The sequence below is a fragment of the Ambystoma mexicanum genome, chromosome 2q (genome assembly GCF_040938575.1).
Source record: "Ambystoma mexicanum isolate Mex_15411 chromosome 2q, UKY_AmexF1_1, whole genome shotgun sequence".
NCBI lineage: Eukaryota > Metazoa > Chordata > Amphibia > Caudata > Ambystomatidae > Ambystoma > Ambystoma mexicanum.
In genome coordinates, this window is record NC_090924.1 from 1,096,564,129 (window position 1) to 1,096,591,956 (window position 27,828).

Below are 27,828 nucleotides of genomic sequence, written 5' to 3' on the forward strand. Positions count from 1 at the left end.
AAAGGAGAAGCCATTCAAGATGCAAACCCTTCAAAGGAGCCTTCCCCTGATAGTGAAAGGGGTCTGGTTGGTGTTATGAGGCCTTCAGGATGCCCATTATCATCAGACATTTCGCAGATTTGTGATGGGGGACAGTCATCATCAATTACAGGCCCATCCTTTTGGTTTGAAGACAGCGTTAATCAAAGCAGACTTCAGGGGAGCATTACAAGCCCTTCTCCAGGTCTTTCAGACCGTACAGGACTTTGGTTTTTTCATTAATCCCATCTGGTCCCTTCTGTAAGGAACTCATGGTGGCAACAGTAAAGACAGACAAGTGATCACAGTTCAATGGCGTTTAATAAATTGTATAGGAAGGTTGGAAAAACGCCTAAACCTAAATCTAAGATGGGAGCATGCTACGACCATCAAAAAATAATAAGGCAGTCCTAGTGGTGTTTTGTCAAATAAAAGGGCCTATAATAAGAAACCTATTGCCAATACGTACGCTAAATAAAAAAAAAGTGTGGGATAATGTTCACAAGAAAGAAGGAAGTCTATACAAATAATAAGTCAGGATACGGTAGCTGGGCGTCTCCCTTTTGAGCATGGAACAGGGTAGGATTATGGAGCACAGCACACGCTTGAGCTTTCCCAGTGCGAGCCAACAGTTCTGCTTTCAGCTATCAGGGTCTTCGGTGGTTAAGTCTCTTTTGTACAAATAGTCTCTTACCTCTGTGGACCGGATGTATCCAAAATAATAAACAAAGAGTTCCTTATCATAGGCTTGCTGGGTGCTTCTCACCCCTGAATCCCCCTCTTCCAGGCTCAGATCCACAAAAAGTTCCTTTCTGCTTGTATTTAGAGTGATGATGCTTCACCCCTGGGTACCCCTCATCCGGGCTCAGACCCCTTCTCGAATGTTAGCCTCCCTCTGTCAGGTTTACGATGGCTTGTATTCAAAAGATTTCATTTGTCACATTCACATGTCGTTTGGTGATTGTTTTTCACCCCTGCGTCCCCCTCTTCCGGGCTTAGACGCTTCTCGCTTATTAGCCTCTCCGCCGGATTCACTACGGCTTCTCAAAACAATTTCTTCTGTAACATTCACAAATCTTAATGGCTTTTTAAATAGTTCACTGTGGAACCCCTTTGCCGGGTTCACTCTTGTCAACACACTATTCATTGGGACATCAAGCTTTACCCCCTTTTCATTAATGTTCCTACATCGGGTTCACTCTTGCCAATATGTCTTTTAAAACAGTTCTTCAATGTGGGATTCTCTTCCCTTAGCTTTACAATCATCTGCCGGACAAAGACTTTTGACTGTACAGAGGATTTCAAAATAACCCTGTATGACCACTTTGACCACTTTCTTGCCTTTTCCAAGGCCTTCTGTTAACAGTAGTTCAACAATAGGGTAATTTCCTGAGTGAGCACCCACGCAGAGGCGTAGCCAGGATTGTGTAACAAGTGGGGCGTGAAGCTAATCTAGTTGGGCCCGTTGCAGTGACACTAACATCTGTAAATGCACACACAGCGGCATTGAGCATTGGGGCTATTTTTCTAAAATAATGTGAGCAATCGAATGACTTCCCATCTTCATTGTGGTGTTCCAGCTAGTGTACAGTTCCTGCAGGATGGCTTTGAAAATGGTTGGCAGCGTCCTCTCTTTGCTCCCACTGGGCACCCCTTAAGGCCCTAAAAGGGGGCTAGGAGAGCAACTTGGATGGGGAGGCACTAGTAGGAAGATTCTTTAAGAGCAATGCTTCCTCTCAGCCTCTCCCATATAAGGGTTGGCCCTCCTTGGGATTTTCCTTTAGTTCTGAGATTTCTATAGAGCCTTCCTGTTGAGCTGATTGATCAAATTGAGATTAAACAGCTCACACTAAAAACAGAATTTCTAATTCTCATTACCTCGGCATGTAGGTTGAGAGAATGTGGGGCCCTTTTGTATAGACCTCCCTTTCTTAAAGTTCTCCCAGTTATTTTGGTTTTGAGGTGTGACCCTACATTTCTCCCTAAAGTGATCTCGAAGGTTCACATTTCTCAAGCTGGGGCTCTCCTTGCTTTCTTTATGGACCCTCAAACTCCTGAAGAAGCAGCATGGTTTCCACTGATGTGAGGAGAACGGTCCTGGAGTACGTTTCTAAGACTGAAGGTTTTAGGGAAATAGACAATCTCCTGGTTGCCTTTGGTGCAGCTGGGGCAGGTAGAAAGGTGTCTGTGGTAACAAACTGGCATTGAACCAGGACTGTTATTTGCAAGGCGTATGCAGCATTCATATTGCCCATTCCTGAACATGTGCAGGGGCCCTCCAATAGCCGCATGGCTGCCTCTTGGACTGACACTCAGGGGATTTCCCTACAGGACACATGTAGGGTTGCCAATTGGGCAGATCCAAACATGTTCATTGAACATAATAGATTGAACGTGGATAATGCCAGGCATGGCTCTTTTGGGTGTGAGTTTTCTGTAGGTAGGGTTTCCTTGGGTTCTGTTAATAAATCCGTTTTGGAATTTATCATTGCTGGGCACCGTAGTGTCTCTCATTTGGCCCTGTTCACAGAATTCTGCTTGTGTACACCACATAGGTAAGTAGTGAGATGAGGAAGAGGAACGCGGAAGTAATTCCCTGATTACTTACTGGCTACCTTCATTACTTTGAGTCCTACTCTTCCTTGTCACAGTGCTTCAGACCCTCCTCAGCCACCCAGGGTGCGGAAAGTCCCATGATCCTTCTCGGGGAATTTTAAGGGTAAATTATGGGTAATTAGGAGGCATTACACCTCTTAAGAAAAAGAAAAGGTTCCTGTGGTAGAGGTGGGCCTCATAGGTAGGAAAAGAAAGATAGGACTAGGAGTAATTAAGTTTACCAGTGAGTAATCAGGGCAGTACTGCTAACGAGGATGAAAAGGGAGCTAAAAGTTCAGGGGCATTCAATACTAAAGGCTCAAACTACTTTGACATTTCCCAATCGTTATTTATTTGGTACTTGATAAAGAGTGGATCTGGATCACTTTACAGAGAACTGTTACTGTAGCAAGATAAAATGGCACATGGGGTCTGGTTGACCAGTGTACAGAAACCAGAACGTGATTGGATGGAAGAGGGACTACTTTGCTGGGAATTTGTTAGGCAACACAGTCTACAATTGATTTTGACCTATTTACATTACTGACTAGACAACATTCTGTCCATTTTAGCCCTGGAGTTAGGAACAAATTCTGGCTTCATACTACTTTGGGATGGAGAACAGAGTGATTGGAAGGATGCACCTTTGTAACACAGTGATGATTTTAAAACTACAATAGGCTAATAACTTGACTGGAATGATGAAAGATAAATTCACAGAGTAATTATAGGGGAATAAAATGGTGCCACCCTAAGCTTCGACCTATTTGGACACTCTTGGACTCATTTTAAAAGGGGTGTAAACCCACTGAGATCGATCACGTACCAAACTGTGGCCCTTAATGTGTTAAATTGACGCCTTTCTTTCTAGTCAGTGCAGCAATAAGATACAGGCATCTGGGTGGACCAGGGTTCCAAGCATTTTTTCCTTTCAAAAAGAAAAGCAGTAGTAATGCCAGGCAGCTTGCAGTGCATGGCAACCGGCATTAAACTGCCTCTTCCTATACCGATCATAATGTTGTTTCTGAATCTTCAGTTCTCCCCGGGGATGGTGAAGGGCTTCTTCCTGGCAATAGCACAAAGTGTAGGAAGCTAGGGGACTTACTACAGGGTACGGAGATACCTACATTTGAAAAGTGCAAGCTATCCTTGGGGCTTACTGAAGGTGATAGAGTGGGATACGGTCAACTGCGACACTGGCTATCCGATGTCACAGTTAAGCAAGCGGCAACTAGGCAGTTGAAAACATTTGAAAAATTAATTACAACACACAGGATCTAAACATATGATCTCTATGCTATACATGAACCTAGGACCTTCCCGCAATGGGGGTACATGAAAATGTGAGAACACGCTGGGCATGAGCAGTCCCATGGAGCATTGGGAGAACCTGTGGGGGAATATCCCTAAACTAACCTGGTCCATTCAACTAAGTGAGTCATGGGACCACTATAGAAAACCCCTAGCTAAAAGAAGAAAAAGGGGATGCTTTGTACACTAGACTCCTTAAAGACTTCTGCCTGGCCCAGTTTATACTGGACTTGTTTTTCAGCCTTACAAAGTACCTCTATCCCAGCGTGATATTCTTTCCAGCCTTCATACTAAATTAAGCTTTGCAGTCTCTTCTTTAAATAAAGAAAACTATTTCTTGATGCTAACAATTCCATTTCTCCAGGATTGCTTGAGAACACAAAGGAAAAAGACGTTTCTGCCCTATCCTCCTTCGAGGTGCTCGGACTCCCTAAAGTTCTGTGGTCCTCATACAGCTTATTTTCTTTCACACAAGTTATTTTGAACAGGGTGGTGCTCCACGCTGCTTGTTCAAAGTTTTACAATCTTTGTGGCTGGCTTAGCCTTCATTTAATTATTCAGAACTCCTTTTCCCCTTTCACATGTTAGTTGTCTGCTCCGGTTTCTCAGGCCTCTGTAACCAGAATAGCTTTTTCCAGCCGTTATTTACACCGTTAGAACTTTTCCCAGTCCCCTTTTCACAGGGCTTTTCATTTTTGTATGACTGAGTCTCAGCTGTTCATTGGGGTGAGGCTTTGTAAGATTATGTTGCAATCTCTTTTGAAGTGCCTCACGGGGGGATGTGTGTCCCCCGCCCTTTTCAACCTCTATACTAAGCCCTTGAGGAGATGACCTGCAAGTCGCGCTACCTCCTGAAACTAATTAATAATATTCAGTATTTGACAAGTCTTGATTAAACAAATCAAACAACAGGGGAGATAAATGCCCAGAACTTAGTTGTGAACCTATCAAACAAAACACTCACGCCCACTGATATTTCAGTCCTTAACAAAGGACTTTCCTTTGCACCTACCTCGAGCACATATTTTGTTCAATTTCAGATCTGTTTAAATTTGTACCAAAGCTAAAGCTTAAGAAATATTTTGCAACACAAGTTCGAATTTATAAGCCCACACCACCTGAGAATCCAATGAGCATGCATTCAATACGACACATAGAGGATACATATACACTATTGTCACTTAGTTCACAAACTCCAATTGACCAAACACTTGTCAGTAAAATCTTAGGGGTTGAGGAAACCATGTTCAAACTCCATGAACTCAAACCCAAATCTAGATTCACCCCTAACCTAGGAACGGATAATGTTATTGAAACTTTCTATCAAGCTGTAACGGCTGATATTCAGAGACACATGGATAGACAACAGCCACAGTCTCATAAAACATTTTCTAATCTAACACAAGGGGAAAGAGCATCCTTGAATGAACTAGCAAAAGATCAATCAATCATCATAAAAGAAGCTGACAAAGAGGGCAATATAGTTGTACTTAACACCAAAGACGAAATATTTAGATAATGCACTTAAACACTATGTAACTAGGATTCCCTCATACATAAGGGACACGACCCATGTGCGGCAATTACTTGAACAAACCATATGGCAGCCTCATTATCTACTGGTTGCTCTGGATGTCTCTGCATTCTATATGAGTATAGAACATGATTTAGCAGTGGCATGCTTAGATTACACATTTTGGAATGACTCAGCCTCATACAGAACCCATGTAACAATGCTTAAAATGTTTCTGAAATTTACATTAGAAAACAATGTATTTCTATTCAATAAACAATACTTTGGTCAGGTGAAAGTTGTTGCAATGGGGGCAAAATATGCATCGTCACTGGCGAATTTATTCATGGCACAGATGGAAGAGAATCACATTCTCAATAACGCTCGGTACAGATTGCATATAGTATTGTGGAGGAGATCTAATTTTCTTGCACATGTCAATAACAACATATATGGCATTAAATTTACAGCACAGCAACTCCACCATAGATTTTCTTGATCTTACGATTTTCATAGAGGATGGGATTATTAATACTAAGACTTTTCGCAAACCATCTGAGGCCAACTCTAGCCTTCACTCTACTAGTCGCCATTGCTCATCGACCATCCAGAATATTCTAAATGGGGAATTTTACAGGGCCCATGGGAACTGTAACAGTAACAAGGATGACTTCAAACGATAATGTGAGCTCCTATCAACCCGGTTCCATCAAAGAGGTTATTCTCAGGATAATATCAAGAAAAGTTTAAATAAATATCGCACATTGGCTAGAATTGGCTAGAATCACTACACTGCAGTCTGACAAACACAAAGTTAATACCCACAGAACAGTGGAGGTTATCACTCAATATTCGAGGGATTCTAAGTCTTTGTATAAGTTGTTACATAGATATTGGAACATACTATTTCTTGACAAAGACATTACACCTTATTTGGCAGACAAACCCAAATTTATCTTTACTAAATCAACGACTATTCAGACAAAATCAGTCCTTCATTTCTACAGTTTCAGAACATCACATCAAGAGTCAGCACCACATGGTTGTCCTCTTCAACGGGTTTCCACAAATGTGGAACCTGTTCTATGTGCAAACATGCTGACTGTAGTGCCGTACAACACACAGTCATTAATGGTAACAATATCCAGATAAAAGATTTCATCAACTGTAGAAGTACTCATGTTGTTTATGCATTAAAATGTGTGTGTGATAACATCTATATAGGGTCTACTATTAGATGGCTACGTTTCAGAATACGTGAGCATTTGGCCAGTCTTGCCAGTCAGGATCCAAGACTGCCCCTAGCCATTCATTGGCAGACTAAACATCAAACAGACAACAAGGATGACATTCTCTTTATTGGACTTAAAGTAAAGCCGGGTAAAAGAGGGGGAGACATCACTCTCAAACTTGGACAAATGGAGGCCGCATAGGTCTCAACACTGACCATGAGATTCATGTGTTTTTGTGAATATTTTCTTTTGCAAGTACATTTTTTCAAGTAATAGCTAACAATGCATCATGTTATTATGAAGATGAGTCATAATTTAGAAGAGACAAGTGAGATTTTCAAGCACCTTGAGAATGAATAGATAAATGTGGAGAAATTGGATATTGAATGTCTGAATTCATCTGGGAATATTGATATGGACATATCTGGCAACACATATAGTAACATACTAAGGAGGTCAACACTGAGACTCATACTTTTTGAAGGTTGATGACTGATGGTTTCACTCAACATGGAGATTTGTCAGTATGCAATATGGTGATCTTCAACCTATTAACGGTAGTTAATGTGCTATGCACTGCTCTGTTTCGGGCAGCACACTCAGTGACATCACACATTGATAACGAATTGGCTCTTAATATATCATTGAAAACATAAGGTAATTTAGAATTATTTTTTCGCCTAATGATCTGTGACAATTAATGTGAATATGAATATTGTTAATAATTTAATAATATCGTAATGATCGATTCAACTGCATTTTAATTCAACGAAATGGAATAACTTTTTCCAACACGAATGTGGATAGTAACGCGCATGAGCTAAATACCAGACACTAGTATTCAGACTTCGAGCGCATGTGCGGAAGCATAACACTATTGAGATAAACTACAGTATGCGCACAGGAGTAGCGTTTTACGTTCGCGCATGCGCTGCTATGCGTTTTCGTGCGCCGCTCAGCCTCGTAACCAATAGTATATAGCACTGCATCGAACGGAGGTTCCGTCTTTGATGCCCGTACATTTCGCAGACCAGGGATTTAGCCCAAGACTAGGTAACTGTCCCTTAGAGTTAATTATTTCAATTTAGAAGTGCAAACGAAAAATCATTCGTACTTCAATTGTGTGTTTCTTAATTTACATGTTAGGAACTGCACATACCTTTGCAACAGCGAAACCTACCGAATGGACTTCGTTCAATTTGTTATCCAAAGCGCCAAGAACACATTTATCTCCCAATAGTTGAGCATTTTTGTTCTAAACTTTTAAACATTAAGAATGGCACACAAACTTACACATAAAACACACATAAATACTTTGTACTATTCTTCATAGGGAAATCATTGTACTGAAAGTATTCAATGGGCAAGAATAATTTATGGATGGTTATCTGAATGCAATACATGAATGGGCATTACTAATATACACACAGAAGGAACTAGGTGAGAAGCATTCATAGTAACATTTTCCCCATTAACTCAGTCCCTAATTATTGATTCAGGCATGTCATTAACCACATTAATAATAATTCCAGCACTGGTTTAATCACTATTTCAAATTGGTAACACAAAAATCAATTATGCATCCACCACTAGGGTGATTTGTACTGGTGTCACTTTGAGGTGCTGTCCGCACAAGAGTTTTGCATGATTGTACAATATCATTCATAATTAGTTTTATTAACGTACTGTCCTTATGTTCCCTCTTGCTATTTTCCTGCGACAAATCACATTGATTTCTACTAATTTGGTATGTGAATTTCATCTTATCTGTATGATGCAAACAATAATGCTGTGAAATATTCTATGATACACTCTTGGACAAACTGTAATATTATTACCCACGACATCAATGCATCAATGTGCAAATTTTAACATCATTTATTAATGTTTTAAATATCATCAGCCTTGAAAACGACGCCTATGTCGAAACACGTGTCGGCTGATAAAGAGTGTCAAAAAAGAATCTTCACGCCCTAAATGTGGTTCAAAATAATGCTGTATCTCACAGTGAACATATTACCTCTTATCGAAGGAATCTTCACTGGCTCCCTGTCAAAGCCAGAATCCAATTGAAAATAGTGGTTCTTACTCAAGTCGTATATAGCACTGCCCCAGAATTCCTAAAGAAAATAATCACTACTTACCAACCAGCTAAAACATTACATTCAAGCACCAACATCTTGTTAAACATGTCCACGACCAAAACGAATGAAAGCTAATGGAAAATCTTTCCCGCATATTGCACCTTCCCTTTGGAATACTCTTCTGATGAATCTGCGTTTGGATTGCAACCTGGCCTAATTTCGAAAGGGACTGAAAACACACCCGTTTGAATAGTTTTTCAACATACCATCCTAGGCTTTGTGTAATTTGTATTGTTCTTTGTGTCCTCACGCCCTGATGCCTGTCGTGTTTTCGGTGTGTAACAAAACCATATCAAATTAAATTAACCTTGCAGAACAAGATTGTACAGAGTTGTCACAAAGGCCACACAGGTATCACTCTGATGGATATGATTACAGAGGAGGACTTCTGGTGGCTTGACATGATAGCTGATCACGATTTATCAGATTTTGCAATGGACGTGATGGAAACGATAAGGCGTTTCACACACATAAAAGCTACCAGAAGGATCTTGGAAGAAAGTGGCTCTAGACCTGGAGTATAGGGATCACTTGTCGAACTGCACCATCACTAAATTCCTCAGGAAGATTTTCAAGCAGGACACTATTGTGGCTTGAAACAGGGTCCAAATGGTCTCCCATGAGATAAAGACGTGTTTGAGCTACTTATGAATTAACCAGCAGACAGTAGTGGCCTTCTACCATCATGAGGCTAGCTGCCGAGTCGAAAAGGTTTACTGGAGGACTAAAGAACAGTATACCAGGCGCCCTGTTGAATTATTACCAGGAATTTATACAAGGTCCTTGAAATGTATAGAAACACCCCTAGCATCCTCACTGCTGTTCTACTCTTTGAAATTATGCATGGATGAAAGGCTACAATAGAGATCAGATGGTGGTTGTTAGTTACTCAAGTAAGTACAGATCACTTTTCCGGCCTTGATCCAGACCTTATCAGGGAAAAGGTGTCTCAGAAGTAAGCAGCCATTAAAGCAAGGCCAAGGCTGCAAACATCCATCCGAGCAGCTTGTTCGCATCATACTATTATCCCACATAGTGAAAGGCTTGTCCAAATTCAGCCAGCCAATTAGAGTACAGCAGGTTTTGTGAAGCGCTGTTCCAACTGCACTTGGCCAGATTTGGAAGGCCAAAACAGTAGCAGTATTTGTTTTCAGTGTGCCATACTCGGCTTTAAAAGAGGGAGTAGAATACCAACATGGCTGGTTTTCTCATCATTGGCAGTCCAATAGCAGTAGGCAGCCCCAGAGGGATGAAGAAGTTGTAGAGCATCACCCTAGGGTTCTAACAGATAACCCCGATTGTGAGAATGGGACACATCCCATGTAACTGAAACACAGGATCCCCCGGTCAGGGTAGGGCCCAAATCTAGAGTTTGACAGGATGCAAGCATGATGAAAGAAAGGGCAGCGGTCTCGCATCCTGATCAGGTATAGGGAGTGAACTATGCCCGCCTTAAGCCCAACCAATTCATATAAACCATGTGTACCTTTGTGTAAAGTGGAAGATGTATTATATATTTATTGCCTCTGTTGTGTTGCTTTGCCTTGTGTTTCCTTCCTCCGCGAGCCCCTCCCCCCCGAATCTCGCCTTCTTGGTGTTCCATTAAGTACGATGTACATGAATTCTAAAGATATTTGTTAAAACAGTGTTCTGGGCGCTCTGCATCTTCGCCTTCCTCCGCCTCATTCAATACAATGTTTCTTATGGATTCTGCCTACTTTTTACTTAAAAGGAAAAAGCAGACATGATGCCCTAGGGATTCAAATCTTTATGCATGCATCAAAATTAGAAATGGGCGGTGAGGCTGGCAGATTACGCTCAGTTCCACAACTCAGTATAGGGAGTTCATCCAAATGGGCATGGATGGTGAATGATGGTGTCTGCCTATAGTTCACCATTCGTGCACTTTGTCTTTTCTTTAAAATGAGGATTTGTCAGCCTCCGAGTGGTTTGTCATCAGACCAAGAAAATCGATACAACTTATCCAATCTTTTGTATGACTTCATACTCTTTGGTCTTCATTATCATATGGTTTTGTCTTGAAAAGTTCAAGATCATAATCATATTAATTCAATGACTTAAGACTTGATATTTCTTATTTAAAGTGGCAAGCTGTTTGGTTCATTCCTTGCCCCTCACCGCTGTGAGAAACCTGAAGGTGTCTCCCTGACTAGTTCCCGGGGATCTGTCATCCAGGTGGCCAGGGCATGGCCATCACTATTGGATCCATTTCCTCGGCGAGAATGGACCAGTGAAGGAGGATCACCTGGATGGGGTGCCCTCGGGGAGTGGAAGTGGGACACTGACGGGTGAGACATGGTATCCCCATTTCTAAAACACCTTTTCCCCAGCCTACCACGTAGGATACACAAACACTCTTTACCCCCTCTTTTCCGACAGGAATACTTTCGCACACCATGAAAGACGACGGACAAACACCAGAGCCGTCTACCTGACATGTTCCAACACAAGGGTCAGGCAAAGTCAGGTAATTGACCAGAAACACACACAGCCGATGGCCCTTTCCCTTCCCCACAGGGATAAAAGGTGGAGCATGACAGCACAAGACGAGCAAGGCAGACCGTACAACGAGATAGCTAACCCAGCACGGCAGTTCAAGAGGAGGAGGACGACGGCAAAAACTGAAGGGGTGACAAGGAGAGAAGCAATCTTGCCCTTTCCGACCCAGACCCATGAAACCTCAGCGGAAGGAATACTAAGACCACAAACAATAGCCAGTGTGTGTTGCAGCAGATGCCAACTGTTCACAAGGCCCTCTTCCACTGATAACCAAGCGGGGAGAGACGATTGCCACTGTGGTACCGGCCTCGACTCCAGAGCAGAAAAAGCCAAGCGGTTCATCACAGCCGGTGAGAGCCGATAAGAAACCAAACTGTGTTAAACAAAAGTAGCAAGCAGCTAATTGAAAGTGCAAAGAACTGTTAATGAGAGAGGGGGAAACCAGCTACAGAGGAGGCAGGCACCCCGTGGGTGCTCACTCGGGAAACTTGGAGTGATTACCCTATTGTTGAAGAACAAGTTACTCTCTCTTACCTGGTAACGTTCTTTCGATGGGATGGTCCGACGAAATATTCCATATCTATGACAGTAATCACCACAGCTGTGCTGCTTTGGAAAATCTTCGGCGTCTGCGTCGATGAGGTCGCCCTGGAGGACGTCCTCCGACGGCCGACGTCACTGGATGTTATAAGTAGGACGCACGACACCCGTAGCCTCAGTTGTAGTTTTTTCCCAGAACGTGTGCCACCAGTCTTCTGCCAGTCTGACACACAAAGCCTTGCAGAAACGTAAGCTGCAATTGCATAAGAAATTCTGTAGCGGGGAAGGTAGGGAGGAAGCGATATGGAATACGTCGTCAGACCATCCCATCGAAAGAACGTTACCAGGTAAGAAAGTAACTTGTTCTTCGAGGGGATTGGGTCCTCCGACGTATTCCATATCTATGACACACTCCCAAAGCAGTACCAATGCAAGGAGGTGGGAAAAGAATTTAGAAAACAGAAATTTAGCATGCCCAATCAAATTGCGGAGTAAAGGACCGCCTTGCCAAAGGCTAGATCCTGCCCCCGGATGGAATCGAGGGAATAGTGATGTACAAAAGTATGTACCGAAGCCCAGGTGGCTGCATCACAGATGTTGCGAATAGGAACACCGCTCTGCAGGGCAGTAGGGCAGCCATACCCCTGGTAGAATAAGCCCATAAGCCGACCGGTGGGTCCTTACCCGCCAAGCGGTAACACTCAGAGATAGCCAAAATAATCCTGCGAGACAAAGTCCGTTTCATCACAGCCTGTCCCAAACGCATTCCAGCGTAACCAATAAAGAGCTGATTGTCCAGTCTGACCCGGGACATGCGTGAAATATAAAAGCTTAACGCTCTCCTAGGATCAAGCCTATGGAGCCTCTCCTCTTCCTTACCAGGATGTGGAGGATGATAAAATGCCGGAAGAACAACCTTCTGGCCTAAATGAAATTCCGACACCACCTTCGGAAGAAAAGAAGGACAAACTCTAAGGACAACCCTGTCCTTATGAAACACAGTGAAGGGTGGCTTAACTGAAAGTGCCTGTAACTCACTCACTCTGCGAGTGGAAGTGACCGCAACTAAAAATACAGTTTTCAGAGTTAACAATCTTAAAGGGCATGAATACAAAGGCTCAAATGGAGCACCCATCAGAAACTTGAGAACAAGGTTCAAATCCCAACCGGGCACCTGGAAAGGTGACGGAGGGAACTCATTAGTGAGCCCTTTCAGAAACTGAGAAATTAAAGGAATTTTAAAATAGGAACACTCTTCAGACGAGCACTTAAATATGGACAGCGCCGCCAGGCAACCTTTAATGGTAACCGCTTGAAGGCCAGTGGGCCAAAGAAAGCAAAAAAAGACAGAACCATGGGAATTTCACATGCAAAACGATCCACATTCTTAACACTGCACCAGTCACAGAACTTCCTCCAACGGCAACGGTACAGGAACTTTGTTGTGGGCCTTCTGGCCGAAAGCAACACCTCCATCACGTCTTCAGGGAGCGTGAAGGTTGAGGGACCTGACCTCTGGATGGAGAACCTGACCCCCCTCCCGTGAGAGCAGATCGTCTCGGTAGGGAAGACGACGTGGAGGGCAGATAGACAAGTCGAAAAGGTCCGGGTACCACGTCCTCTGGGCCCACGCCGGAGCAATGAGGATCATCCGGGAACCGAACCTCCGTAACCTCCGCAGTACTTGCGGGATGACGGGGTCTGGAGGAAACGCGTACAGCAGTGGGAATGACCACTCCACCACAAACACGTCTGCTAAGGCTCCGTTTGGAGGAAATTCCCGCGAGCAGAACCTCTTGCACTTCCGGTTGACACTGGAGGCGAAGAGATCCACTTGAGGGGTCCCCCAAAGGGCAAAGATCTCCAGGAGAATCTCCTGAGCCAACTCCCACTCGTGAGAGATCACGCTCTGCCTGCTCAGAGTGTCCGCCATCTCGTTTTCATCTCCTGCCAGATGAACTGCTGAGATCAAAACTTCCTGTTGGATTGCCCAGAACCAGAGCTGCATCGCCTCCCTGCACAGAGGAAGTGACCCTGCCCCCCTCTTTTTGTTGAGGTAGTGCATGGCCACCCTGTTGTCCGTCAGGATCAGGACATTCTTTCCTCGCACAGTCGGCAGAAAAGCCTTCAGGGCTAGCCTGACGGCCCTCAGCTCCAACAGATTGATATGGAGTCTGGACTCCGTCGGAGACCAACGACCGCTGACTGTCAACTCGTTGGCATGAGCTCCCCATCCCGTGAGGGATGCGTCCGACACGATCGTCACCTCCAGCCAGGGCAGCCAAAATGGAGCCCCCCTCATCAAATTGCCTTCGTCGGCCCACCACAGAAGGTCCCGGGCGACCGAAAACGGCACCTGAACAGGGTCCGACATCCTGCCGGAGGACTGAGACCACTGGAGCTTGAGTGCCCACTGCAAAGATCTCATCCGCAACCTGGCCTCTGGCACCAGAAGAATGCAGGATGCCATGAGGCCGAGCAGTCTCAGGAACTCGAACGCTGGGAGAGTCTGGGCAAGTTGAAACTTGTGCACCATATACTGAATGTGATGAGCCCTCACCTGGGGAGGAAAACACTGCCCCAGGGACGTGTCGAGCACTGCTCCAATGTACTGGAGCCTCTGAGTTGGTGTCAAATGGGGCTTCTTTAAGTTGAGGGAGAAGCCCAGCTTGTGGAGGGAGTGGCAGGTGACTGACAGATGATCCAGGACTTGCTCGGGAGAGCGCGCCCTGATCAACCAATCGTCCAGGTAGGGGTAGACGTGAATCCCCCCTTTCCTGAGGTGGGCTGCCACCACTACCATGAGCTTGGTGAAGACCCTCAGGGCGGAGGTCAATCCGAACGGCAGGACCCGAAACTGAAAGTGCGAGTCGCCAACCGTAAACCTCAGGTACTTCTTGTGCTTCGGGTGGATCGGCACATGAAAATAAGCATCCTTGAGGTCGAGAGACACCAACCAGTCCTGAAGTTGATGTGCCTGGAGGACTTGAGAAAGAGTAACCATCTTGAACTTGTCCTTCCTGAGGAGTTTGTTCAAACCACGCAGTCCATGATGGGTCTCAATCCCCCGTCTTTCTTGGAAATCATAAAATAAGGGGAATACCATCCCTTGTTCCTCTCTGCTACAGGCACCAGTGCTATGGCGCCTTTCTCCAGCAGGGATTGAATTTCCTGCGTAAGGAGCGGATCCGGACTGAAGTAATGGCGTGCCACTCTACAAGATGCTGTGTCAGCCTTCCCCCAACAGGCGAACCATGGGACATGGCCTCATGACTGAGCTGAAGCGGCATTGCCTGAGGGCAAAGAGGCAACAGCCCGAGCGGCCTTGGCACCTCGAGTACCTTGTTTTCCACCTCTGGCACTCCTACGGTGGCCCCTTTGACTGGCAGCTCCTCTCGCTTTACCAAAGGATGAGTAATAACGAAAGAAACCTCCCCTCCATTGCTGTCCCCTAAGACGAAAAGGCGGAGGTTGTCTAACTGCAGCGCCCAACAACTTTGCTGCTGCTTTGGAGGTTTGCAACCTCTCAAGGCTCTCGTCAGCCTTGCTGCCAAAAAGATGTTCCCCGTCAAAGGGCATGTTGAGGAGCCGGGCCTGCACATCAGGAGCAAACCCCGACTTCCGCAACCAGGCAAACCTGCGTATCACGGTGCTCGCCACCATGGACCGGCTGACGCAATCTGCCATGTCCAAACCCGACTGAACGGCCTCACACATAGCATCCTTGCCATCCTGAACCATGGCAAGGAAACCATCCCGTTCATCCCCTTTGGGAATATGTTCAGCCACCAAGGAAACACAGTTCCACAGAGTGTGCGTGAAACGAGACAAGGCACAAATGGAGTTGGCCGCCTGAAGCGCCATACCCCCTGCAGAAAACACTTTCTTCGCCCAGCCGTCAAAACGCTTGTCGTCCCTATCAGGAGGGATGGTAGTGTACGACGCCTGTTTTGCCGGGGCCGTAGCCACCTACACCACCAAACTCTCCGGAGTAGGGTGCTTGGACAAGTAGCAGGGGTCACTACTGGCTGGGCGGTATTTTCGCGGCAAAGACTTGCCCACTGCCGGGAGACTCTCCGGAGCAGTCCAAGCCGCTGCCACCCTTCTTTGCAGAGCCATATGGAATGGCAGTACCGGGTCAGTTGGTGGACCAATGTCGAGGATATCCGTAAGGTCATCCTGAACAAACTCCCCTGGGGGAGCAGACCATCCTAAGTACTCGGTGACCCGTGACATAAGGCGCTGGTACGAAGAATCGGCATGAGTGCCAGGCTCAGGCCTACAAAACTCCACCTCCGGAGAGGTGTCCAGCCCACTAGCATCATGCAGGGACTGCCTCAGGTCCTCAAACTGGCTATGGCCCGAGAGTATCTCGTCAGGCACCATGTCAGGCACCATGCCATCATCAGAGCCCTCATCCACCTTTGAAATGAATTCCAGATGGCGGTAAGAAGGCACAGAACTGGAACCAAAGCCATGCTTGACCTTGGCCAGAGCCTTCCTAGGTGGTTCCCCCGAGCCACGGGGTACCCCCGTCGACACAGCCCCGAAAGGCGTCGAGGGCGTAGAGTGAATCGGCACCATCGTCGAGAGAATCAGCGTCGACGACAGACGCAGCGCCGACAGCATCAACCGTGTCGACACATGCCTCGAGGGAGGAGCTCCGAGCGTGTCCCTCGACATCCTGGGCGCCGAATGTGTCGACGTCGTCCTCTGAGGCGGAGCCGAGAGAGAGTCCGTCGACGACCTCGGCGCCACAGGCGTCGATGTCTTCTTCGAAGACTTCACAGGTTCATGCGGTCTCGAGCGCGTCGAGGACCGGGACCTGGACCGGGCATGCCGAGAAACGATTCCCCTTGTCCGAGCGGGACCTTTCCCGCGAATCGGGACGACCACCCAAGCCCGAAGGCGTGCGAGCGGCGTCTCTCGGCTGATCACGACCGACCCCACTCGGAGGTGCGGACGGACCAGTGCCCTGCGATTCGAGAATCACCAACATTTTCTTCCCGAAGGAAGCCCATTCCTCCAGCGTCACATGCTTGGTGGGGTAAGCGACCCGCCGACGGGCGCAGTCCTCGGATGAGGACGGGGAAGGCGACAGATGACGGCGCTTCCGGGAGTGCCTCGAAGAGGCAGGGGAGTGGCGAGACCGACTCCGGGACTGAGACCCACTAGACTTCCAACGACGACGCGGAGAGTCGCCCCTCGAGTCGTCCGTCGAAAGCCCGGCAGACCTCGACTTCTGGGGCTTGGACACCTTACCTGCTGATAACTTCTTCTTGCGCTCCCGCAAGGCTTTCGACGTGGGCGACTGGCAGTCGACACAGTCATCTGTGTCATGGGCCTCCCCGAGGCACCAGAGGCAGGCGTCGTGCGAGTCCGTGACCAACATCTTGGACCCACAGTCCCCGCACTTCTAAAAGCCCGGACGCGGTGTGGAAGGCGAGGTAGACATCTTCACGAAGAATAACTTCACAAACGAACAGGTTCGAAGAACCGAGATGAACAACAGAAACTCCAAAGAGTCGAGGCGTACCGAGATTCAAGAAACAAACACATTCGCGGAAAAAACAGAACTGAGGCTACGGGCGTCCTACTTATAACATCCAGTAACGTCGGCCGTCGGAGGAGGTCCTCGAGGGCGGTGTATCGACGTCATCGACGCAGGACGCAGACGCCGAAGATTTTCCGAAACAGCACAGCTGTGGTGATTACTGTCCTAGATATAGAATACGTCGGGGGACCCAATCCCCTCGAAACTAGTGTTACTAGAAAGCCTTGGGAAAGGCGCGAGAGAGGGGTCAAAGTGGTCATATCCTCTTAAATCGAGAGTCTTTGACCGACAGATGATTGTAAAGCTAAGGGAAGTGAATCCTGCATCGAAGAACTGTTCAAAGAATTGTGTGATTAGCAAAATTGGCAAGAGTGAACCTGACGAAGGGATGCCAATGAAAAGGGGGCAAAGCCTGAAGTCCCAATGAATAGTGTGTTGACAAGCGTGAACCGTTTAAAAAGACATTAAGATTTGTGAATGTCACCAATGAGATTGTTTTGAGAAGCCGTAGTAAACCCGACGGAAGGAGGCTGATATTTGAGAATGGTCTGAGCCCGGAAGAAGGGTACCCAGGGGTGAAAAGGCATCACCCGATGTATGTGCAAAAAAGGAACTCGGTTTATTATTTTGGATAAATCAGGTCCTCGGGGGTTAGAGACTTTTTGTAGAAAAGAAACTTAACCACGAAGGCCCTGATAGCGAAGACCTGAACCGTTGGCTTGTGCAGGGACAGCTCTATCGTGTGCTGTGCTCTGGAATCCTACCTTGTCCCATACTCAAAACGTGGGGAAGGCAGACCCGGGCTACCACATATTGACTTATCATTTGTGAACACTTCTTTTCTTGCTTGTGAACATTATCCCACACTCTTTCGTATTTAGCGTAAGGATTGGCAATAGGTTTTTTTCTTAGTATAGGTCCTTTAATTTGAGAAGACGCCACTAGGACTGTCGTATGAATTTTGTGTCGTAGCTTGCTCCCATCTTAGATTTAGTTTTAGATTAAGCATTTTTTCCATCCTTCCACTATAGTTTAATAAACACCCTTGAACTGTGATCACTTGTGTCTGTCTTTACTGTTGGCACCATGAGTTCCTTACACCGCTATACGTCTCTTTTTATATGATATCGTAGGAGAGTTTTGCAATAAAATACAATTTTCCAGGAAAAAAAAGGAGTGAACATGAAAATTACCCCAAAATGTCAATAGTTTAGCCGGGAAAACAAAACAGGTTCAACACAATATTAAAGTTATACAAATATGTTTCAGGTTTCTAAGACACCTACAAATGTTGGGATGTCACACTGCCTTCCTCCTGTGCCCTTGCTCAAATTTAACAGCTGATTTTTTATCTTCCTTCAAACTTGGTTTTATTAGGTTTTACAAAGCATAGTAAACAACATGCAGGTATCATTTGGGTCATATTACGATCAATTATACCCCTTCTGTCTCTCCCCCCACCAAATGAACTTCAATTTTTAGCAATAATTATAACTTTCCCATCCGCCCTCCCTCCGCAGCCCCAAGCTCAGTTTCTTCTCTTCAGTTCACATGTATCTTAGGTTCACATTTACACTGTCTGAGGTTCGCTTTTCTTATTCCACAGGCTAGATTGAGCGGTCATGTCACAAACAATAACCCATCTCCAGGGTTCTCAGGTACACACCTTTTATAAATCATTTCGTTCTGCGTTTATTAGTGGATCATCTGTCATTTCCCTTTTGCAGGGCTCCTGAGCAGCCCTCTCATGTAGGGCGGCTGTGATTCTTTCCATTGTATAAATATTTGTTGCAACAGCAATCCACTCCCTCTCGGGACTAGATGTGATTTCCAGTTTATTACCAACGAGGCTCACACGGCAAGCAGCAAGTGGACTCCAATCCCATTAGTTCTTCTCATTTCGTCCACATGCTCCTGCAAACCAAATAGGATTAGCAGTGGTGTAACTCCATGGGAAATTCCATCTCTTTGCTTAATCCAACCAAACACCTCGTTCCAGTACACCTGAACCCGAGGACACTGCTACCACATGTGCCAGTAGTTGGCCCTCTCCCCACATTGGCGCCAGCACAAGGGACTCATGGTCTGAAACATTTTGTGCCCAGTATGAGGTGATTTAGGAGTCTTCTGCGTAATTTATTTTTCGAGGGACCCACTGCCACTCTGAGACAGTGGCGGGTGCTAGGTTTTGGTTGTCGAGGTGTATCCACTAACTCTTTTCTTCCGCTTAAGTGGGGAATCAGTACCCTTAGTTGCACTGCAAGATATTATAGTTTCAGGTCAGGGAGACCCACCCCTCCTTTTTCTTTGGGTAAGAAGAGGACCTCATATGCTATCCTCACTTTTTTTCCCTGCCACAGGAATTTTAGAATGGCTCTTTTCATTTCTTTAAAGAAAGCCTTTTCAGTGGGAGCATCTGGAATGGGTATAAGAATCTGGGTAGCCACACTATTTTAATGGCATTGAGTCTACCCATCCAAGAGATCGTCAGCTTCTGCCATTTTGCCAAGTCTGCATGGAAAAGAGGAAAAGAGGTGGGGGAAGTTTGCTTCATATATATCCCCTAGATCCTGTGTTAGATTGATCCCTAGGTAACTTAGTGTTGCACCGCCCATCACAAGCCCCAGCACGGTGAGTCTGGTAGTAGTCTCAGGGGAGAGTTCCTGTAATGGGAACAGTACGGACTTGGACCTATTGATTTTGAATCCTGAGAGTGCACCGTAACTTTCTATCCAATGTATGGCTCTAGGTATTGATGTCATGGGGTTTTGTACATGAAGTAGGATGTCGTCAGCATACAGGGCTACTTTATATTTCCCTTCCGTCTACCTGAAGGCCTTCAACTTGATGGTCCGCTCCAAGTGTCTGAGAAAGAGGTTCCAGGGAGAGAGCAAATAAGATCACCGAGAGGGGGCAACCCTCTTCCTAGGTCAAACCATCTGGAGTGCTCCGAGTTGACCACAACATATGCCTTGGGAGATGTGTAAACATCCTTGATTCCATTTCCGAAGGTAGGGCCTAGTCCAACCTTGCCCATTACTGCTTCTAAAAAGCCCCACTCAATCCTATCTAATGCTTTTTCAGCATCGATTGATAGAAGTGCTGGATCGTCTGCCATTTTCTTAGATTCATGAATTAAATGGAGAGTCTTACGCATCGTATACGCTCCCGGTCTCCCCAAGATAAACCCAACCCGGTCAGAGTGTATAAGCAGGGGCATGTTAGTCTCAAGCCTGGCTGCCAGTACTTAAGTTTAAATCTTTGCGTCGATATTGAGTAGTGATATGGAACAGTACGATCCGCACCGTTTGGGGTCTTTACCTTCCTTGGGGATCATGGAAATGAGCGCTTGCAAAAAGGATTCGGGAGCTATCCCTGTCCTCGGGACTTCATTGAATAGGTCAACCATAAAGGGGAGGAGCGATAAAATGAAGGTCTTATAGAATCCCGCTGTATAACCATCATTGCCCGGTGCCCTCCCTAAAGGGATTCTCTTAATCGCTCTTCGGCATGCTCCCCCCCTGCAGATATTGGTCTATGCTCAATTCACCTTGTACCATTTCAGATCTGTACAACTGTTCAAAGAATTTCGCAAAGGCCTCCGGGATCCATTCCATCTCTGTTGTCTGGGCATCCCATTCCCCATTAATATCGGTGACCCACCTCTCTGCTCGATGTCCCCGCAGTCTAGCTGCCAACAGAGCATCCGCTTTGTCTCCCTTTTCATAATGCTTTTTCTTTGGAAACTGGAGTCTGCGTATAATTAAGCCCTCTTCCACACATCGAAGTTCATACCTTTTCTGCATCACTTCTGCTATCCTCTCCGCCTGCACCCCATTGGAGCCCCCTGCTGCAGTGTTTAGTTGTGTAATCACCCCTCTCAAACTATTCTCCATCAGGGTCCTCTTTTTTTTTCTCTGCCCCTTCCTTGATCAGAATGCCCCACCATGTTGCTTTCCCCACCTCCCACACTATTCTTTTGGATAACTTCCCTTTGTCATTTGTTTTAAAGTATTCTTCAATCTCTCGTGCCAGTTCCTTGTGAAATATAGGGTCTTTCAAGAGGGTTTCGTTGCAACGCCACATCGCGGTCTTGCGCAGCAAGGCAATAAGTCTCATGTTGACGGTGACCATGTTGTGATCCGACCATGAGATTGGGACAATCTCTGAGGTAGTTACAACCTCACTCAGAGTTTCTGAAAGGTACAGATAGTCTATCCTAGTAAGTGTGGAGTGTGGTGCTGAGAAGAATGTGCACCCCGGATCATTAGGATGGGAGACCCGCCAAATGTCTTGCAATCTGTACAATTCCATCATTTCATTCACGCCAGTGCGGCCTCCATCTATTGGAACACATGCCTTTGGATTACCAGCCTGTCTCGCTCGCATAGGATCTGCCCACACATTAAAATCTCTGCCCAGAATAACATGCCCCTCGGCTTCTCAAATTATCTTCGGGACCATGTGTTGGAGGAAGCGTGATTGCCCGACGTTAGGGGAATAAATTGTCGTAAGAGTGAGTGTAATATTGCATATTTTCCCCACCACAATGATGCCCCCCCCTCCATATCAGTCCATACCTTTGTGATCTCAACATGGAGTCCCTTCTTTACAAGTATGCCAACCACTGCTTTTCTCAATATTCTGGTCCCACTCTGGAGTACAATACCCTGCGTTCCTCCCCTCTCATGTACTTAGTCTCTTGTAAGAAAAGTACATCCAAGCTCGCTCTCTTAAATTCTCTGTAGGCTAGAGTGCGCAATGGTGCGTCGATTCCTTCACTGGCAGTTTGGTTAGGAGGGGTTGTGTCACCACTATGTGTGGATGAGTAGGCTCCTTGAGAATCACTTATGAGGTCACTGCACCAGAGCAGGCAGGTCCAACCTGGGAGTTGACTCTGTTGAGACTCTATATAATTCGATATGGGTTGTCCACTATTACCTTAAGGTGGTCGTCGTGTCAGAGGAGCGCACATGCCCCGGTGTCGGGGGTCCAACCCTCCAGTTACCTCTTGTGGTACGACTCTCTATGCACCTAACAGGCCTCGTGAGTGTCCTCTCTTAGTTGGGAGTTCACAAGATTTTCCAAGCACCAAATTGGCGCTGTGTCCTCGTGATGGCAGATGTCGTATGAGAGAGACAATAGGTTCAGTCCTTTAGGGAAGTCGTAGTCGTCGTGTTCTCGTGCGGCACAAGGTGCCTCACCAGTGTAGTTTCTATGTATACGTAGAGTAGCGCTTCCTCACTATCCTTCGGGGTATGAGGGTAGTCCTTTTCTTGTTGCCCCGTCTAGAGCTGGGCCTACCCAGTTGGTATCCCCAAGGTACACACCATGCACTGGGATGTACATGTTGATATCACTACGGGTGTTACAGCAGGCCCAAGTCAGGGGGTTTCAGCATGATTCCAGGAGTGCGCCCGAACCTCTTCTGGTCATCCGTGGCTGGTGCCCGACCTTTGGGTCCCCCCGTCTCTTGTCAGTCAACTACTGGGTTCCCAATAACACCCGTGGGGAGCAGGTCGTATTATGCTCCTGGGTTCAATCCACTGACATAAGTTCTTATGAGGGAGCACAGACTGCGCCCCACTTCCACTCAGCAGGGATCAATAACTCTCTTGAATGGGTGCTTTTGCCTGTGGAAAGTATGTTTGGGGTATCAGGAGAGGAGATGTATGGATCGTGCCTGAAATCCAGTTCCTGGCACAGGGTGCTCGAAATGTCTTATTGTGCCTCTTCCTTGGAGCAATGTATGTTGGCTATGGAAGTTTCGGATTAGTGCGCTGATATGAGGGTTAATGGTGAGTTTCTGTTTTTGTGTTTGAGACAGTGGGCTACTTACAACCTCCTCTCCCCTTCCCCTCTGTACCTCTCTTCACGTTACTGTGGGGGCAGAATCCTTGAGAGACAACCAGCCCACGCTGCGATGATGGCTTCCAACTTGTCCCAGAGGACTGGCTTCCTTATGAGTTGAGTGCCATGCGTCGTAGGAGGCTTTTGAAGAGTGCGCAAGGTTGCACCATGTATGTCCGTCTCACTACGTGGTATGTCTGATGTAGGGGGCACTGTGAGCAGAAGACCAGCAGGTCGATCTACCTCGAGTCGGGCCAGAGCGATAGGCCCCGGTCTCAGGGCATGCACTTTTGTTCAGAGAGGTGCTCTTGTGCAGCGCCAGCCAGTGTACATCCTGCTGCGGTACGTCGGACGCACTTTACCACCTGAGGCAGTGCGAGGGGTGTATGTGTGTCGGTGGGATTCTCAGGACTCACCTTCGATGTCCCTTTAGAACTCTGCACCAGGACCTGGCCTGCCCACTATTTGTTGCTTCTTTCGTGGCCCCACGGGGGTGCAAAGTTCTGCCCGAAGACCCACATGTTTACTGTAATGTTCGTTTCAGCTAATGACCTTCATAGGTGGGTTGGATTGCTTTTGCGGCCGTCCACGCCACGGTTCCAGGCACAGGTGACGTCCGCGCTCTCGAGCGCGATTTCACTTTCACTTTCAATGTCAGCCTTCAGTCCGGGCCGCTTCTGGGGAGCTCTACTTACACACCGTGTATCTCGTCGATTCCTGCACCGTTTTTCTTCAGGTTTCTCTCTTTGGGAGGGGAGGCGAGCCCTACGCCCATCTCATCAAGTTGTCCCCGGGTGGGGGTCCGCAAGTGGGGGCTCAAGCCACTTGTGGGACCTTGGGATGTGGAGCTCACGCAGAGGCTGGGCTCATCCGTGCACCCCGTGGTGGCCAGTAACAGCACATTTTTTAAACAAGTTGCTTTTACCATTTTAAAAATCAGAGTTATTCATTTTAGTTTAGCTGGAAAAAGTGTACATTTTGGATTTGGGTTCCCTAGTAAAATAAATCACTACTCCAAAATAGCTTTTTTGTTATTGGCTTGCTCGAAAAAACACTGGATATTAACTTTTCGGGAGATCTTTCAGCAGATTAGGAGTAAAGTCGCAACTTAAATTAGTGCTCTGCTTATTTTGCTGAAACAAGATACAAAAATGCAACATTTTGCAACAGTGGTTCCCTTGAAAGCAATTTTTCGCAAAAGTGTCGAACTGAAATATTAAATAATCATTTTGCTATTTCATGGCGATTTTATACATTTTGCGTCCTTTATCCTTCATATATTGAATTTTATACACCGCTACTAATACACACAGACATTTTATGCTGGGCCATCATTCCCAGTTTCTCGTGTTGAACAAAATGTCAACACGCATGGTAGGAGAGTATAATATTAGGTGTGGAATAAAGAGATCTGTGTTTACGGTATGAACCAGGTTTGCATTTATATCAAAAAGTTCAGTTGAAAATTACCCATCACTCTTTTCGGTTGGCAAGAGTGTAAGTCTAATGTAGAGGCATGGCTGACATGCAATGTACCTGTAACCTTGATTAAACGGATTTACACTTACAAGAAGTAAGTCTTTGCCAGGTTCATCAATATCTGGAACACATTCCTCTATGGCCTTTGTTGGCCTCAATGCAAAGGCACCTCTTGGAAGAGCTACATCGCTGGGCCAGTCTTCTTCATTTGGCATCCCAATAATTCTGCGCACAAGAAAAGAGCAAATATTTTATCGAGCACACGATCTTTATTTTCATGCAGGTAGATATAGTCTTATTTTTTTAAAAATGGTGTGATCTCTTCAAAATAATTTAAAATAAGAGAATGTAACAAAATAGCACTACACAGATGTCATGCTTCAATGTTAACGCACCAACGTACATGATCTGAAACAACTGGGAAATAAATGTCCTCCATTTGAAAGTACAAGACCCCCGTTAGTCAAATGTAATTCATAAATGTCTGTTACAGAGATTGTAAACAGTTCCTAAATCCAGAGCAACTATCAACTGGGCAGTTCTTGAGATGGAGCATGAGATGGAGCATACCAACGTAAGTCTCTTCCATTGAGCCAGCCGGCTCGTGTGGGAGAAGGAGAGCTGCCAAAGCAAGAACAGGCTGCAGGGACACCAGAAGCCCACAGAAGACTTCTGAGCGTTTGTAGGTGTGACGGGGAAGCCTCCACTGTGCTGCGGCCAGAGACTGCCGTAAAGCCCAGCAGGGACTGCAAGAGAAGCCAAGAAGCCAACGCAGTGAATAAGAGGACACCGAACAAACGCTGCAGGCTTGTCACGGGAAACGCACAAAACGTCACGAAGATCTGGTCAGTCCTCCTAAGGGAAGCGGGGACACAGAGGTAGGTGTATTGGCAATCGTGCCAGATGCAAGCATGTATTGATAAAAGCACATGCAAACAAACAAGCTAATGATCAGCTAAGCTAAGGGGGGAAACAAAAGCACAGTAAAACTTTCAAGTGTGTGAATGTGTATGAAATACAGATAAGAAAAGCCCTGGCAGAATAATATAACCGGCAGATAGAGTAGAAAGCGTGAACTATCAAACTTGGAGGTGGGAGCAAAGCCCATGTCAGCAAAGCCCTGGCAGGAGAGTATACCAGGCAAATGTGAATGCCTGAAGTATATAAGTTAAGTTATGCTCACTCTCCACCTTACACCAACAAACAATAGAATACAGCTATACCCCTCAATCAATTTCGGCCTAGCTGCACACATACCTACACTACTCCATGAGGCTTGTGTAATCTGCTTTGACCACATGCTGTGCATAGATTAGGGAGCAGTGCTAGAAGAAGGTGGTGGGATATAAGAAGGTTCATGTGCAAAGAGGTGTAGAACCGCTTGTCTCACCTGTGTATCTGTCTTGGAATGAGTGTCAATCCACTAATGCTGATTGAAAATGTATACTGAGCTCCATGTAGCTGCTTTGCAAATGATGTCGAGAGACATTTGCAATTAAAGCCAGAGTGGCTCCTGTGCTCCTTGTGGAGTGAGCTCCGGGTGTGAAAGGCAGTGTTTTGTTTGATAGGGAATAGCACAATTGTATACATCTGACTATCCACCTGGAGATGGCATTCTTTGAAATGCGGTCTCCTTCTCTGCCTGGTGCTACGGAGGCAAACAGTTGGCCTGTTTTTCTTAGCGGTCTGGTCTTGTTTACATTTAGTTTCATTTATTTATAGAGAGCACCAAGCCCATGGGCAAATGGGCGCTTAGCTTACATGTTGCAGATATACAGACAATTATGAAGATGCACAATATACAAATATACAATATACATACAATATACATACAATAAAAGGTAGATGAATGGAGCGCATTAGGATGTATACCACAGAATCAAAGAGTGGGAGAGAGCAAGCAATAGGATGCCTATCTTGCTCATAGAGCCATGCTTTGGTCTTATTCCTAAATGTGTGATAAAACGGTTCTTCCCTAATGGAGACAGGGAGAGCATTCCATTTTCTGGCCGCTAGGACAGGGAAGCTGGCTCTGCCTGCACGTTGTTGCCTGAATTGGGGTATATTGACACAGTACATCATAGTGGATCTAATGGGTCTTGATGATGTGTGGCGAGAGATAGTGTTGGACAGGTAGATGGGGGCTTGGTTAGAAAGGCACTTATGGGTCAGAGACAGAGTTTTGTATGCTATTCTTTGGTTGATGTTGAGCCATTTTAGCGAGAGTCTAGTTTCCGAGGTATGGTGATTCTTAGGCATATTTAGGGCTGCTCGAAAGGCTTTCTTTTGCAGGACCTGCATTTTTTTAAGGTTATGTTGAGATGTGCCGAGGTAAAGTGCATTGCAATAATCTAACTTAGAGAGGACTAGGGCTCTAGATAGTGCAAAGCAATTGGCTGGAGAGAGGTACGGTCGGCAAGCTGTAATAAGCTTACAGGTGTAGGCGGATGAGGAAGCTAAGGAGTTAGTTTGTCTGGTTAGTGTTAATGCCAAATCTATATAAATCCCTAGTGTTATCACCACCTTGGCGACTTTAATTAAGTTGCCATCAATGCTGAAGGAAGAGAATGAAGCATGCAGGTTATTCAGGTTGGCCGGCGAGCCCAAAAGGAGCAACTCTGTCTTGCCATCATTAAGACAGAGTCCATGCTTCGCCATGCAGGGTTGTATGATGGTGTAAATGTTGTTGAGTGTCTCACTGTCTACAATGTAGTCGCTGGTAATGGGGATGAGTATCTGTGTGTCATCAGCGTAATTAGTGTAGATGACACCCAGATAATCAAGCTCATCAAAAATGGGCTTGGTGAATACATTGTAGAGAGTGGGGGACATGCAAGAGCCCTGAGGCACCCCGCGAGTGACAGGGGTTGGTGAGGCAGAAGCAGACGGTGCAAAGACCCTCATTGTGAAGGACCGCCCTCCTCACATCTAGTGTGTGGAGTTCTACCTCAGCTGAGCTGGTGGGGTTCTGAAAGGAAGCCGGTAGCTCAACAGTCTGGTTTACGTGAAATTTAGAAATGAATTTATGGGAGAACCTAGGGTGAGTACGTAAAACCAGCTTGTCCCTGTGTA

The 27,828-nt window shown here is 46.1% G+C and overlaps 1 protein-coding gene across 3 annotated transcripts in view; it reads right to left on the reverse strand.

Annotated features, from left to right (window-relative positions):
• The window catches only part of CDK6 (cyclin dependent kinase 6), an 896,150-nt gene that overhangs the window by 108,330 nt on the left and 759,992 nt on the right, over positions 1–27,828 (reverse strand). For all 3 annotated transcript variants that reach the window (XM_069648455.1, XM_069648457.1, XM_069648456.1), the window contains exon 7: positions 24,846–24,981. In XM_069648455.1, coding sequence (XP_069504556.1) covers positions 24,846–24,981 — 136 coding nt within the window. The remainder of the gene's footprint in view (positions 1–24,845; positions 24,982–27,828) is intronic.